Genomic DNA, 17,159 nt, shown 5'->3' on the forward strand with positions numbered 1-17,159 from the left:
TTAATTACAATATGATTATAATAATGTCGCCTAAAACGTGCACAATTTGCTTTAATGCTGTGCTGTCAATCAATTTGTCAGAGTAAATGTCACACTGTGCAGATCCACTTTTGAAGTAAAACTCTAATTATAATGCACATGTTGCATTGTACAGTTGAAAAGCAATACATTTCTTATGAAACTTATTTTGAAGAAAAATGTATTTGCAGATCTGACGAAAACTTTATATACTGTACATAAGATTAAAAAAAGAACATGAAAGTTTTTCAAAAATTGTGGTTCTTTATGTCTGACAGATATTGATCTTATTTTCTGTATGTGTGTGCGTGTGTGTGGGGGAAGCACTGGCAGTATTGTTGGGGGAAAAAGCTGATCCCATCTCTAGCGTGGAGGATCCCACAAACACGGAGCTGCTCTCAGACAACTCCTCAGACACAACCGCTGATTTTTATTTCCTAGGATGAGGTGTGGGACTGGGTATATGTTCAAGGATGAACCATCTTATCAGCGCCCAGATTCATCACTGGCAAGGTTGAGCCTTGTCATTTCTTCCCCATCACTACCTGGGGCCTGGAGATTTACATTTCTGGCCCGGGTTCTGGGTGAGCTGCCAGCGGGTGCAAACAAATACCAAGGTTGTTTTTTTAAACATTCACTTTGCTCCCATCTCACATTTCCAGACATTTAACACCGAGAGAACTTAATGTTTCCTGGTAACTCCTCTGCTAAAGATGTTCGAATTGACTCCACATATCTGGAGGCTTTGATTTGCACTCTGTCTTGTTTTGCTTGACAATAACCACTTGATCTAATTTTACCCACTACCTTCCCCGGATGGATTCGACTTTATTACAGAGAATTTGTAATGATGACAAATGTGTGGAATATACAAGTGTACATATATCTACCTGAGATATGCATTCACTGTGCCAGACACTTAAAACGCCACTTCCATCACTAATCTTTTAACTACATTTAGATTGTTTTTTTTAAAACAGGCAAAGCAATTAGTGCATCTTCAATATGCATTCAGCACTAACTGAGCACAGAAATATGCAAAAATGATACTTTTCTTACCGGCTCAACAAACTCAAATTTCTTCTTTTCTTGCACTTCTTGTATTTTGAAAACATACTCGAGGGACGCGTCATAGAAGAGTTGCCTCTCCTTATCAATCTGCGTGTCAGCCTGAGAATGAGCAAACAGACCGGGGGGGTTAGTGCCACAACAAAGACGCGGGTCGAAATGAGAGAGCACTGTGTGGACAGGGAGTCAATCCCCACCTGGAGACTTTGTGTGCTGGGGGAAGTGCGACAGAACAGTGCGCAAACAATGGCTTTATTCTTTTTTTGGGAGACACTCATCGATAAAAACCGCATTATTCAAAGACATGTTTGGAGATCAGGAACATTTGTTTGGGTTTTTACCTCCTGCAGATATGCCTCCTTCTTTTTGGACGATATGTTGAGGTGCCTCTCAAGCGTGGAGTAGTATTTCTCCGTCTCCTTATCGAATTTCTTCTTCCCCTCCTAAACACGGTCCACAGGACACATGAAAAGGCTTAAGCATTAGCACAAAAAAACAACAACAAAGTGTCATGTAGTGCTTGGAATCTGACGTGGGTGTGCGTGTCTGAACTGCCACTAGGTGGGGGTGGAGGTACGTTTTCACACGCCATTCGCCACATGTCACTTAAAATTCCTGACAATAGATTATCACGGGTCATAAAAAGGGCATACGACTGTGTAATGACGAGGAGACAATGTCGGCACGGTCAATAAGGACTATTCATTATCAACAGGGCAATAAACGTCAATAATCTGGCAGTGGCCAAGCTGGGGACATAAGTTCACAGAAAAAGACATAAGTGCATGTCATCAATAGCACAATGTCTCTGGCAGTGTCACAGTCAGGAGTGGCTGGATGCGGTTTGCGGGGCTCCTTCCTTGTTTTGCTCCACCTGCAAAGACAAGTCAAGCTCCACCGTCACGAGACCCAGGATTCAGACAGGCTGTCCCCTGGAGGCTCTGAGGAAGGAAATGGGCTTTTCATGCCTGATGCCAATCTATAAATGCATATGTACGAAGAGAACACACACAAAAAAATAAATAAAAATAAAAATACACTTGGCAGGTTTTAATCAAACTCTGCCCAAGCAGAGATGATTTATCTGTGTGTGTGTGGGCACTCGAGTGTCTCATATGCTGACCTTTGCCCACTTAATGCCCATCTCGCTGTGCAAACATACATAAAGGTGCTCGTGGAGGGACAGCATGAGAGAGCGGAAGTGCGAGGAAACGGCCAATGTAACCAGATCCTGCTTGTTTGTTTTCATTCCCATGGCCCTGAAATTTAGCAAGTCTAATCTTCTAGCTACTGATATGACCTAGAAGACGGTTCTGCCTCAGCAACCCCCCCACGGCAGTTAAACACACCGGAGGAATTCACCACGAGACACTGTAACCCTCCTACATAACCATTACAAGCCCAGCACGAAAATCAATAGATAATTTCATGTAATAGCATCTTATTTCCATCTTTCTGTGTCACGTCTGGCCCAGGAATGATCTTTTCAGGTGTGGGGAGAAAAAAGAAAAAAAATCAATTGGCCACTATTCAGAAAAAAAAAAAAGGTGAAAATAAAGCGGTGGCTGGTAAAACAAACATATGATTAAATATGATATCACGCTGACAGGAAATACATTTCCCTTAAGGATCGAGTGTTTTTTATTAGAGAACAAAAAAGGAGCTGATAGTGACTGCTGTTTGACGTGACATTAGTTTGTGAGCACGCATGCAACTGAAGCCCTGGGGAAAATACCAACACTATACACACACACACACACACTGGGGATCACATTAAATTAAGAGCTTTAGGTTTAGCTGAGCCCCGCAGTCACAGCAGGAATCTCCCAGCGCTGCTGACCAGCGTGAGCGTGCCAGAAAACTCCTCGCAAAAAAAACTAAACAAAAGAAAAAAAAACCCTCCCCCGTACGTCCGGACTAACTCTTTCACACTTACAGAGAGTGGGGAGTGAGTCAGAGCTGCAGTGAATCGGTGAGGCAGAGCCAGCCTGATTAAGTCACCCATAGTGTCCTGCCTTTGTTTTGATGCAGGCAGGACGTGTGTAAACTAGCGCTACCCTGATGATACCCTTGCAGAGCACCAGGTGCTTTGTTGGTTTTTCCATGTGGTGAACACCGAGCCCCCCCCCCAACCCCACACCTCCCCTCTCCTCTCCTATGTTTTTTGCAATCAGAGTGGAATATGAGCACAATTACAATTGCACAGGCTCTCCTAGAGAAGGAGTGCAGACCAAGGCTTTGAAGACCAAAACATGGTTGCAGAGGACATGGATGTGGATATACAGTGTATATATGTATATATATATATACACTGTATATACCCGGGGAGTTTCTGACACAAACTAATGGCAGCGCCCCCCCCCCCCACCCGGAGCAATCAGCTGGCTGGCAATGGATGAATCCGCAGCACTTCCCAACACTCTGTGCAAAACACACATGAACCCAGCACTTGGGAGATTTCCTTGTCTGATTGCTTTGTTCGCCCTCATGAATAAATCAGATGCAGGAAGAGGAATATTCTGAAGCGGATTCCTCGGTGGTGGAATTTCAAACCGGCACATCTCGTGTCGCCGTTTAGGAGCGCTTTGATGCCGGCTGTAGCGTAGGTGAGCTTGCTAATTGCAAAATATAACGGGTCTCCGGGAGGAGAAGGTGGAGAGAAACCGCAGGCCGCTTTCCTTCCGGTCATCGGGTGTTACTCGGCGTGCTGAAGAAAAGGATGCTGAGAACAGGCATGAAGACGGCAGGAGGAATATTTGGGCTCTGGCCGTGCATCGCCGGTTTTGACACCGGCCCTAACGAGCCTCAGGGCCGTCATTTCTGAGCCTCTCGTCACCATGGCAACAGATGTAAGCAGCAAGGGAGGTCGAAACGTGTCTGTGTGTGTGTGTGTGTGTGTGTGTGTGTGTGTGTAAAGAGGAAAAATGCCCCAGATACCATACACTACCACAATACACTTCCTCACTTCCGTCGAACATCAGTGGCAAGTGAGACATCACCCGCAACGCATTTCCCCACATGGATCCTCCGAGCAGTGACATGAAAGGGAGAACTCTGCAAACCTATCTGTACGAGCTCGTTAGAGAAGGCTAATTGAAGCCGGGGTCCAGAACGGCGATGAAATAGCAATGGCTGGGGTTATTGATGCTCCGCCACACATGAGCTGGTCTCGCTGCCGCGGGGGAGGCGGGGAGGACACGAGGCTGCGGCCCGAGTTCAGCTACTTTGCTGCAAAGCCAAGAAAGTGTCTCTCTCCTCACCTGAGATCACACTTCCCGAGGAGGCATCGAAGACGGCAAGAAGTCGGCCAATTAACACGGAATAATTACAAACATCTGCTTCTGAGGAGTTGAAAAGCAAATCCCCCCGACGTCTAGAAATATTCCTATTCAGTGCGCATGTGTGAGGCAAACTGCAAAGCTTGGGACTGAAAAATGAATATTTATCAGTCCCTCTGCTGTCTCTGACACATGATGTACAAGTAGTTCAAATAAAAGCACAAAAGCTCCGTAAAGTATGCACACTTTGCTGGTGAACAAAGATTTTGTTCCTTTGTATTTCATCCGAGACCATCTCTGAAGGTCGGAGCAAAGCTGCACAGAGGAAAAAAAGGCGATATCTTCATCACAGGTCAGTGATGACTAAGGAGCTCCCTCACACTGCCCCCTATGTTCAGGGTGACAGGAAGTCATCTAATGGCAGCATTGAGGCTATCTTCCAACAGATCCAGATGCTGATAATAATGTTCAGATCAGAGTTTGTTTTGTTCCGTTATGCGTTTCATTTCAGCGTCTATACCAACAGTTGCTGCCTTTGAAGAATGAAGACTACATTAGCGGACTGCGCGTCTCATTCTCGCTACGATTGACGGACAAAAAGATTGACAGGAAAGGAGCAAACAAAGGCAAAGCCGTGAAACATTAGCGCTCATTCCTGTGTTCATTCTCACACCAGAGAACTGTGAAAACACGACAATGTGTTTAATAAGACTGATGTTAGCTCATCTGTCAAAACAATTCCACGGCGTCATTGTTCAGTTGCAGTGCGTAGCAGAGACTGTATCGTATAGATAAAAGCTTATTATATTAAAACTGTCCTTCAAAAAAAAAAAAGGCATGTGAAAACAGGAATCCATGAAAACTGCCATGAACAGGAGAATAACACACCAGTGAGATTAGCTGTCTTTAAGAACCAATCCTGTTTTGAAGATTATGTGAAACGATGTCATTATTTCAAAATGATACATGATAAAACACTCCAGTCTCGTATACGTCCAGGCCCTTTACTTTTAATCAGTGCTGTATGGTGTTGCCGTTTGCATAGTAGCTCATTCAGTACATACTGCCTTTGCAGAAGGCAAGAAGCTGACATATTTGCAGCGGATGGCTGCTGCCTTCAAACAGGTAAAGACCGACCTTTCACGGTCTACCGCGGCTGCCGCGTGGAATTCTAGCGATCGGGAGAAAAAGAAGTAATTCGATTGTGACACCATTAGATTAATGGAGCTTCTGCAGACATGAGAATAATGGAAAGAAATATGTTTATTCATGCTTTTTGTTGTTTCCGCAGCGTAACGCTTGAGTCATCCGCAGTGCTGTCACTTTCATTTCTTCCCCCCCCCCCTCACCGTTATTAGGTGTTTTCAACGCTAATGCTGTTTTCCTGTCTTGCGTGTGCATTTCTTTGCGTAATCTGTAACATACTAACTGACAGTCTGACAACATGTATTATGCAACATGGTTCGGCACATCAACACGACATCAATTCAATGTCCGGTCGTCTGTGTTGTTTTTAAGTACGACTGGGATACCGCTGTGATACATTAACAGTGTGAATAGTTTAGCTTTAAACTAGTAGTTGATTAGGCTTATGTTAGTTTAATTGATTATCAATTAAAGTCATTACGTGTAAGATTAGAAGGTTTCTTTCTTTGGCACCATCTTATGGTATCGTCACCACGAAACCTGTGGAAATGATCAGCCAAAGACAAATCAATTCCACCGAAAATGTATTTTTAGATCGCCCAGACCTGTTTTCCAGTGTAGTTTTCTTGCAACACAATTCAAGAGACAGATAGAAGACAAGGCTTTGAGTCACCTGAATGAAATCGGTACTTAACCGTCTACTGACCTACCACAACATCCCAAGGATAGTAATATAAATATACTTCTATGATTGAAAAGTTTTAGTGTCGCCCACAGCTGGCGAGCATATCTCCATACAACTTAAAATCGACCCCCTTTACGTCCGCGTGCATATTTGGGGATTTGTTTTACAGCATGAATGCAAAAGTCATCTCTGCCTCTGGAGACCATAACTCGGCAAGAATCATGTCATGTCTGTGCAGCCTTTGTAGGACGAAGACAGCTCAAATTATCGTGGCCATCTGACTCCCATCTGGGTCTATTTGCACTAATCACCATCAGCCAGAGAAGGACCCCTATGGTGCTCCTAATGCTGAAGACCCTTGAAGGGGAGCAGGAATGCCACCCACCAGTTAGAAACCCTGGTATTTTCTTAAAGTGTCAATGGGGTCTTTTTATTTTTTATTTTAAGGCCTTAAAACGGATAAACACACACACAAACAAAATGTGTGGATCAACTTTAGGCCGTCTAAACAATCCGTGGAAAAACAATCAGCAGAGCACTACTGTGTGAGAGTTTAGGCCAAAGGTTGAGGTCCAAATTGCCGGAGCTCAGTTCGGGTTACGGGTTAGCAATTTAGTGGATGAACCAAAGAGCCGGCTGTGTTGACGCAGCGACGGCAAACAGAAGATGTACCCTGAAACCAGGTCAGATTTCCATTCCTTGTTTCAGTTCTGAAAGCACCGCTCTTCGCCTGGGAAGTCAACAACTATCAGCCCACAACAAATGCATCTGAAACTGAAAATACATCTGAAACAAAAAGTGCCACAAACGTTGCGGTTCTTTCGTGGCGGTTTGGCAGCCAGCACACGTGGTGGTGGTGGTGACGATTGTTTCATTTCCCAGAGCCTCCTTGCCGTGTATTTGCTAAACTCTGTGCAAAGTTTGAGTGGTTGTATTCCTTGTGTAAAGCAGACTGTGCCTAATATGCCCTGCAGTGCTGCAGTCAATCTGCTGGTGTGTTACGGCCCTGGAAGTGTTGTGCTTGTTCCTCGGAAGCCGATACAGTGGTACGTACCCTCAGTGGGATTACTCGCTCTGCATACCCAAATAAGGCAAGAGCTCCCCCGTTCGTCCGTCTGACGTTCTCAGATGTGAAGCGCAGTAACTGGAAGGGTCAGACAGCCTACGGATCTCTCCAGATTCTCGGAACAGTGGAAAGTTGCTCTGCCACTCGTGATGTCTGCCTTTTATCTCACTCTGGTTTGGGCTAATGTTCAGCTGGGGGGTGGGGGTGGGGGGATGGGCCGTAGGAGGAGAGAGCCATTAGGAGGAAGTGGTCGGAGGAAATAAGAGGTAGTGGGAGTGACGAGGGCTGTGGCTTTTAAGAAACCATTTTATAAACATAGAGAGTCGGCGCAATAACGCCGAGATGGTGGAGTGAGAGAAAGAGATGGCAGCAGAATGTGCCGTTTCATTGCGGTAGATACATGTGATGGTTGAGACATGAAGCGACAATGGTTATTTAGTCTGGGGCAGTAAAAAAAAAGAAAAAAAAGGGAGAGTGATTGATGTTCACACCTCAGCACCGAGAAGTGCAGTAAAAATGACTACTTTTGCAAACCGGTGGCTGTCAGGTCCTGTTAAATAAATCAAGACGGATGAAGAGTGAGACTTTGAGGCTGGAATGTCCCTCACAGGGTGTGGGGGCTCTGAGCAAAGACGTGCAAATGATTCACAGAGTCCGGGCGAGGAGTTAGCAGCGGACTCAGAAACTCAGTGGGAGATCTGTGTAAAGGGCTCGAGTTCTACCATGTGTGATCTCATCAAGGGAGAGGACCACAAACAAGCTGCTTGCGCTTTCATTTTATGCCTTTGCGTTGGCCGGGGAATGAAAGCATGGCTTGTAGCAGAAAGCCCACACTGTTCTTTGCAGTCCGACAACAAAGCCACTGTGGAACCAGGACGCCTTCAAGCAGGCCTGTGCCGAACCCCCTACTGATATCAATCCACTATGGCCAAGAGGTTAGAAGAATGCTGGAACAGGAGTACAGCAGACTGCACACTTACACTGACGATGTTTTTGAACTCACAAGTCTTTTAATATAGCACTCACAAACTGATGTCTTTGTTCATACCCCCCATCACTCTAATTATGACACTTCTTCTGGCAGTGTCATATTTGACTTTCAATTAACGATATACATACTGTGGTGGGGTGGGGGGGTGTCAGAGTTATCGTGAATTCTCCTCCGCAATTCAGCAGCTAATTACCTTCGCAGCGCCGATTTGCTCCTTTCGAAATTTTTCCAGAGGAGTAATCAACACATCATCAGCGTTCTGAATCTGAAATGAGAAATAAGAAAAACAAATACAGACAAATGTCAGACAGAGATGTGATCTGACTAATTGTAACCTTCTGAACAATTCAAAACGACTTGTGGGACCCGGAAGATATCACAATTTTTTAATCTAGTAGTCATTCAGTTTTATTACAATGGTCTTGCTTCACCAGTGCGCCAGAAAGTGTATGACACACAGGAAATTATAGCCCGAGAATTATCCAGCCCGATGTCAAATACAGATGCATTGAGTCCAAACACAAGTGGAGGATAGCGCAACCACATTCATTAATATCTCCTAAGCCTTTGACAATGAACAATGTGCTGCTGTGAGGTGCCCAGAATGAGCACGGCAGAGATAAGAGATAGAGTCCTCAACAACAGAAGAAAATGGAGCCGTTTTCTGTGAGCTGTGAAGCACCGGCATCGTCAGACCTCGCTGAATTATGACACGGCACAGCAGATGAGGGAGGTCTGCAACTGCACCCTGCAATAAATTTAAATGTTTGAGGTACGTCCTCACATGTTGGTGACCGCTCCCTTCTTGACTGGAGTAAAAAAAAAAAAGGTCTCTCCTGGAGCCTCCATCTTCTCATTCCAGACAGAAACAGATTAGGGGAGATATATCGCGCCAATTACAGTCTGCGCCCAATCCTTTGAGAGTGAGGGTTTCGGGAAAAGGTGCCATTATAAAGGTGCTTCTGAATTTCACCCGAAGATGGGCTTTCAGCCACTGAGATCAGATGACATCAGACCGGCTGGGGCTGCTCTACGGGAGGCACCGTCACAAGCGACACGGCTCTTTGGTTGATTTAAGGTGTTATTCTGTGTGCTGAGTGCATGTGATAAACTAAAAGGGCTGAGCTCCATAATACATCTATGATACCAGCACTAATTTAGAGGTGTCGGCTCAGACGGACTGTCAGCTTCCCTGCTACAGTCCTCTGAACACACACACACCGTCTCGGGATAGAGTTTTTGTTTTGAGCCATTAATCACGGCGCATATTCGTTGTCCCAAAATAACCCTGTCAGCTCCATCACCCAACCAGAACGAGTGGCTTCAAAAGGGAAGCTACGATCTCTCTGAAGCCCGCAATGTCTCCATCTCCATCTCGCATGCAGTGTTGTGGGATGTCGTGCGCTTGAAGTGTAAACTCCTAGCTTTGGTGTGATAATGTTCTTTAATTACACCTTGGTATTTTGTGGTCCTTCAAATATAGACATTTCACACATTCCGATTACGGTGGTTACACTGTTTTACAATTGCAAATATTTTCGCTCTAGTGCTGTACACTACGTTTACTCTAAACTGAGATTCCACACATCGTGAATCATCGTTCTGCGCCATCACTGAAGGGTGCAATGTTGCATAATGATCATTTGTACATTAAGAGAAGGCCAAGAATTGAGCAAAAAGTAGTGCACAAGCAAACTGGTTTTTGTTCCATTTTGATCAGGCATACATTTGAAAACAAATGAACAAAAAACTAAAGTGTTAGGTGAGTAAAGTCAAATCCTGCTGAAATGATTCATTGATTCATTTAATTGTGATAACTGTCGATAACTGTCAAGTAGAAATACCAAAAATGTGTTTCATATCACTGTATTGTATTACTGGTTTTATTGTCTGTTGGTCACACTTAATATTGTTAGTTTTTGCCACTAGTTTTTGCCACAACTACAGAATAGTCATTGGACTAATAGAAAAATAACTAACTGAAAAAGCGCACTCAGCGAGTTGAATCTCAATTGTCCCTCCCGGCTCCCGTACGGTCAAGATGGCGGCGAATATAACACAAAGTGGGCTCTTGTGTCGTGCCTAACTTTAGTAGATCATACCATATCGGTTATGGAATTGATCTGCAGATGCTCTGGTTCAAAATGAGACAAAACTTTTCTATGGATGAGCGACGACAAAGGCCAAAATGTGGCCGGCAACAGACCGGGTAAGGCTTGTTTTTAGCCAGAAATGCATTTTGCTACAGAAGCACATGGGGATCACTTGCGGTTAAGAGGAGTGGGGAGTCAGCAGTCAATGACGATACAAAACAATCAATACAAAATTGTGAATCACCACAACCACAAGAGGTCTTTGAGCACAGTCATAAATGATCACAAAACAATATCTGGCTGATGGGTCCAGTCGTATGCGAGATCAGCCGTGGACGGACAGGCAGATGCACACACACACGCACGCACAAACACACGGCTGATCTCCCCACCGGGATTAATTAATTAACTAATTAACAATTAGTTACAGCCCTAGCGTAGAAAGTGTCAATTAGAACTAAATCTGCAGAGTGCGTCTTCGATGACTTATAGGACGACACTCTCTACTCACACTAATTATAACTTAAGATGAGGTCACGTGCAAGACGAAGCGCAAAAGAGGAAAGAATTTCTAAAAAATTATGAAGAAAAATATATTTGATGAAATATGAAATATGAAATAATTCGGGGTTGTGTTTAAATTGGGACGCCACCAAGTTATTGTTATTGGCCGTCACAAGATGGGGTTTAAAGGCATTGAAAAAGCAAAAAGGAAGACAATGACAATGACAATAACCTAAGGCAATTTGGTTACAAGTGACACCCCATTAGGAGCGTGCAGGGCATTTGACGGTCATCAAATCTAGCAGATATAATCCACCAGTCATATGGAAGTCATCGTGTTATCTACTGTGTCAACAGCAAGAATCATACTACTCTGCCAGAGTGATAATGTAATTCCCTCCGTCTTATCTCCCATGCTTTCAGTCTAATTGAGCCTGCAGCGTTACCGAGCTTTAAATGATTTCCAATACCACGCCGTACTTTTTCTCATTTTCAGTTCAATGGACAGGCCGATTAAATACACAGCACTGAAAGCCTGGGGGATTATGATCTAATATTTAGGATTGAATGAAAGCAAGTTAGTTCAATTAATTCAGTTTACCGGTACCTGAAATCTGCATGCGCAACATTTGGATGTTTCAGGACCACGATCAGGCTTAAATTTACACTTTAACTTTAAATTGTTCATTTCAAATGGATTAACAGCACGGTGCTGGTCGGGGAAATTAGTGCACATCACATCCAAACCAATGCAGAACGCGGACAAAAGACATCAGCAATCAGCGTGTCAAGGGTTCAAGAGGCTCAAGATTTCAGATCACTTAATTTCCTATAAACCAATTCAGATTTGCATATTCAAAGAGACCAACTTATTCAAGACTCAATGGATCATTTCAAACCGGCATTGTGCCAAACGCCCTCAGCAACCGCCTCTAAACAGGATTTAATCCACATGAAGGAGCACAGTGTGCTGCTTGAAAGGATGCAATAGTGCTCAGCAATTTCAATCCAAGATATGGGGGAGGAATGTCAATGTGCTATATTCCCCTCGCTCCTTTGCTTTTACCTGTCCGAATATCAAGTGTCGCTCTGAGGTTAACTTGCGGAGACAGATCAGGATGACACCAAGGCCAAGTCAAATCGAATCGTGAAAAGTGTGCTAATCTAAATTTCCCTTTTGATATCTTTAGGATTTGTTTGAATGTGAATATCTACTCCAAACAGTTTGGAACAACAACTAGTCGTCTCTGCCTCCGTCTATCCGTGAGAAATGCACTGATGTGTGTTGAACCTGTTTTTTCACAGCTTTTCCAACACATTCGGTACATTCTGTGAACAGCATCTATCCACATCTGCCTCGCAGAGGAGCCTACAGATAACCGTCGCCCAGGCGATCGGTTCATCACTTCAGTGTGCTCACAAAGCGCTGCGAGGACAGAATCATGTTGTGTGTTCTGGAAATGTTGACGATATATATACACAATCATATTGTGTTTCAGATCTATTGAAAATGGCTTTTGAGTGCACACACTGTAGGTTGTACGTGTCAAGATTAATTCCGTGGGGATGCGTTTGTGCAATCCCGTTCTTATACGCCTATAGGTTATAATCATCACAGCATTTAACTGTGAACGGCTCCGCCTCACTGGGTACAGTATGTACGTCTATAACTGGGTAGTAAATAACTTTTATAGGCTTTTTTGCCCGGTCTGTTTTGACAATGTCCTCACAATGAAAAGTCAGCTTAATGCACCTAAAGCCCTGCTGCCTCACTGCAAATCAACTGAATCTCTTTCTATATGTATGTATACACACACACACACACACACACACACACACACACACACACACACACACACACACACACACCAGTCCTGCTATTTTTTGCTGGTTGAAGAGGCGTCACAAAAGCTTGCTCGGTCACCATGCTGCATTCAAATGAAAATAACTTCTTGTTTTTTTTACTGTTTGGCCATCTCACTCTCGCATACAATATCCGAGCAAATGTGAATCCAGGCAGAGTAGAGAGTTCTGGAAAAAGGCAAGTCTGTGTTTTACATTTAAAATCTGCCAACTATGACACTTCAGTATCTGCCAATTGTGATGAACATGAACCAACGCTATACGATTGAATATATCCGATTATTAATTATTATTATTAAATAATAGAAACAGCCATATCATCAAGTCGTTTTTTGTTGGTGTCTGTTGGTTTTGAAGTAGAGTGAGTAAATGAAGTGATGAGGAGTCAAGAGGTTACCAAACACCAATACTTAGCCTCTGCAAAGACTGATAGAGGCTGAGGCGATATTTGTTCTGAATGTGGGCAGCGTTCAGGTGGGGTCAACCTCACACACATCTGCCGCTTGTTGAGGCGGCGAATTTGCCCGTCAAAGTTCACCTAAGTTTAACTCCACGCGAAGCAAAGATGCCAATTTGCTTTGCCAGCGAATGTTTTATTCCCTTTCACTCGCATAGGTTGCATTCACGTTAAATCAGGCATTGTGTGGGCAACTGTGGCTAAGTGGACAGCAGGGCCGTCTTTCAATCAGAGGGTCGGCGGTTCAATCCCCGGCTCCGGCTCTGCTAGTTGCATGTCGATGTGTCCTTGAGCAAGACACTTAACCCCAAAATTGCTCCCGTAGTTGTGCCTACTGTGTAGAAATGTGATAGAATCTGAATTGTAAGTCGCTTTGGATAAAAGCGTCTGCTAAATGACTGTAATGTAATGCATTGGGGTGATTTACACTGGAAGCTTTTAAATTCATTTGTGTGACTGCACTTGGAACATCACGTCACACTGAGTTTTAGTCTTCTTATCATGGTCGTCTTCTGGTCTGATCGCAGGTTATGTGATCGGTCACCGCAGTGTGATGTCGGGTTGCATTTTTCCAAAATTCTGTTTCAACTTTTCACAGCTGTGTTTTATACCCCTGCGACCCCCCCCCCCCCCCGTCGCAGCCTAAACGCTCTACCCATATTTAAATGAATGGGAGGACTGGGTTTTTTTGGAAAAGAATGGAAGTGAACTGGAGGCAAATATTCACCGAAGTTTGACCGTGCCCTAAATCTGATGTTTTTAACAAGCTATTGAACTTGGAACAGAAGAAAACACGCTCGTAAAACATATGGTAAGTTTACTTTAAAGGCACCGGTCATGTAATTCTGTCCATCTGCTTTTGATTAATCGAGAATATTGAGACACAATGAAGACGTCTCCAGGTGATAAAGACGTATTTAATTAAGCGCACTGAAAGTCTTCCCTCTTGGAAGGGATTATATTCCCATGTGAGGTCCTGACCTCCGTTTAGCTGTCGCGTGTGAACGATCGACTACATACTTTGACATTGAAACGCAGCAGATTTGAATGTACAATGTTGATTTATTAGGTGTGAGATCCAGCACTGAGAGCCAGCGTAGCCGAGGAATGTTAATGAGCGCTGCCGGTAGAGCTTCAGAGCAGCGCGGCTGTGTTTCCCTTCTGTGCAAAGACTGAGTCGGAGTGCCGGACATCTGCACTTCTTTGTGAGTCGTATTACAGCTAATGATAGCCAGCGGCGTCAAATAAAAGTACCGGCATCACTCGCACCAATAATCCCAATGACAGCCGCGGCCACCAAAAGGAATTAGCCTAACTCATTAAAGGAGGTGTGAGCAAAGACCGCACAACCTAATTAACGTGTTAAATGCATTATAAACATTACTGCCCTCGTCATCTCGACGTCCAATTTCATGCTGACGCTGTGAGCTTTGTGCTAGCTCAGTCACTTCTGTCTGCAGATTGTTTTTTGTGTGTGTGTGTGTGTGTGTGTGTGTGGCTAACAATCTCATTGCAGAGCTAAATCTTTATCTAGTGCAGCACCGGCACCTGCGGCATGCTGAAAAAGGAAAAGTCTTTGGAAAAGACATTTGCTCCACACATTTCATGGCAGAGTCAGCTGTTAAGCAAGGATACGAGGCAGCCGCTGAAAGGGAGACAGTAGCTGGTTGCTGGCTCCCATGAGGATGTTCTGTTGTTTGCTTTGAGTGCAGTTTGGTTGCCTGTGATGTATCACAACGCTTTTTTGATCCCAGAGTTTGGGAGGCTGCTTGTCTGTGCGTGTTTATCTGCTTTCTCCAAATGAAGGGCCGTGCTACTCGGTGAACCAATTGCCGCTTTTGCAACACATATAAATCAACTTTTATAAAAAAAAGAAAGTATTGTCACACATGTATGCAGTGAAATTCAGCTGTTGCATTATTGGACAGCTACTATACAGCACCCGGGGAGCAGTTTAAGTGTCCAGTGGTGCCTTGCTCAAGGGCACCTCGCCAGTGCCCGGGAGGCAAACTGGCACCTCTCCAGCTACGAGTCCACACTCTGCGCTTGATCCACGGGAGGGAGGGGGGGGGGGGGGTCCCAGCCAACTGTTTGTAATCCGCTGTATGTAGTGAGACGTTTGTTATTCGGAGAAGAGAAAGCTTGAAACGCATCACAGGACCTCGGCGGGGGGAAAGAGACAGAAACTAGTGCTATTATTCACTGGTGATAGCTGTGTGTCAAAACAGGAAGCTTTGCCGTCAGTCAGGTGTGTGAGTGGGCCCAAGATTATGTTTGCAGAAAAGTACAGTTGTTCCCACGCTGCAGTCCCGGTCCACCGAAACTAAACATTTTACAACTGCGACCCAACTGTCGTCATAAAAAATTCAATTGGACCCTAAAAAATGAAGCTAGCTGTCAGGAGGTGCGTAAAGCTGGCAGTTTACAGAGGACCCTGAGTGAGAGGGACAATTTGTCATCTGAAGTAACATAGATATTGAAGCACCATGTTTCATGTATTAATTGATGTATGCCCGGTGAACCTTCAGGTTGACGTATCTATCGGAAGATAAAGAGAGAGGGTCGCCTTGGCATTGTTGGATCCAGTCCCTCCTTAGCAGAGATGAGCGGCGGGGAATACATCACGTCAGCAAACAGCTCTTTTAGTGACTTGTCTAAAGGCCTTCTTTGCTCCTCCACACTCTCCAGACTTGACTGTTCCCATCAGAAGAGAAAGCGCTTTCCACCAGGGGAAATCTGTGACCTTGCTCGACTGAAGCGACAGGAAACGAGCGGAAAAGCATGAAGACGTGGAGAGCGGTGAGAGGACAAGGAACGAGCTTTAGAAACAGTGACCTGATGATCTACAACCTGGAACGCACCGAGTCAATGCGGCTCGTTTAGTTGTTAACCCGGGTTGGCTAATATCTGTAAGACGTTCTGTTCTTTGCATGATGTGCTGATCATTTTCTGCAGATTCTTCCTCGATTGAAATGAAGGTGAGAATTGTACGTTTTCTCTACCCGTCACTAAGCTGCTAATAAAAAGAAACAGGGAACCTAAATTGCCATAACAAACCCTAAATGTAATTTCTTGAATCGCATTACATGCAAAACAGCATAAAGGTTATATTTATTTACTTATTGTAAGATGGACTTTCTGTTTAAATCTTGCATGCCAGCCAGCAATTCTTCTCTCTGTAATCATAGTTTAAATACAGTATACTGTGTCTGTACTTGTTGAAGAAAAAACAGATTTGTGTTCAACTTTATGTTTCGACTTTCGGTATACGTATATAGATATATAGATCTATATACGTATATATGCTCAGGGCGAATAATGATAAACACAGTGATATCGTGGTGAAGTGAGGTTTATTTAAGCAGCGCGGTGGATCGCACAAAGGCCTGATACAGACAGCTCCAAATACTTCTCTGACTTTGATTAAACAAGTCACCAAGGATGTTGCCGAGAACAATGGCCGCCTTTCTTTCACACTGTTGTTTCAGGGTCAACAGGACATTCCTCACAGTTCACAGCCCGGCACACAGGTTACCCACAGAGCGGGGTGAGTGTACTGTTAAATCCTGAGAGAAAACGGCAGCGCTTTACACCATTTGGTTTCAGTTGTGTGGCAGAGACAAATGATGTATGATTGAACGTGTTTAAAGGCCGTCGAAGAAAATGTAAACCAAAAGGAAAACTCTCAACACGGGAAATAAATGCAACGCCGCGCAGCACACCAGCACTTTAGGGACTGTGAGGGTTTTCTGTTGTTGTTTATCTCATAGAAGAGGAGGAAATGGAGAACAGAATTACAAGATGCATCTCGCACATATTACTGAGAGGGAAATGAAGATGCTACAGCTTGTTAAATACTGTTTGAAGATGTGAGTGATAGCTCTCCAAAACAGAGAGTTTGTCGGAGCTTTTTATCTAATTTCCTTGTGAGAAATTAGACTCTCAATGAGCCGAGAGTGCATCGAACACAAAACTACGTCTTCACTTCTC

The 17,159-nt window shown here is 44.2% G+C and overlaps 1 protein-coding gene across 1 annotated transcript in view; it reads right to left on the reverse strand.

The window, feature by feature from the left end:
• Nucleotides 1-17,159, reverse strand: part of arhgap42b (Rho GTPase activating protein 42b) — a 53,133-nt gene that overhangs the window by 12,252 nt on the left and 23,722 nt on the right. The window contains exons 4-6 of the mRNA XM_076100745.1: nt 8,446-8,517; nt 1,428-1,529; nt 1,078-1,188 (exon numbers count right to left, since the gene is read on the reverse strand). Of these exons, the coding sequence (XP_075956860.1) occupies nt 1,078-1,188; nt 1,428-1,529; nt 8,446-8,517 (285 nt within the window). The remainder of the gene's footprint in view (nt 1-1,077; nt 1,189-1,427; nt 1,530-8,445; nt 8,518-17,159) is intronic.

Source organism: Anarhichas minor, unplaced genomic scaffold, assembly GCF_050575085.1.
Source record: "Anarhichas minor isolate MPS153535 unplaced genomic scaffold, ASM5057508v1 ptg000026l, whole genome shotgun sequence".
In the NCBI taxonomy this organism is placed as follows: domain Eukaryota; kingdom Metazoa; phylum Chordata; class Actinopteri; order Perciformes; family Anarhichadidae; genus Anarhichas; species Anarhichas minor.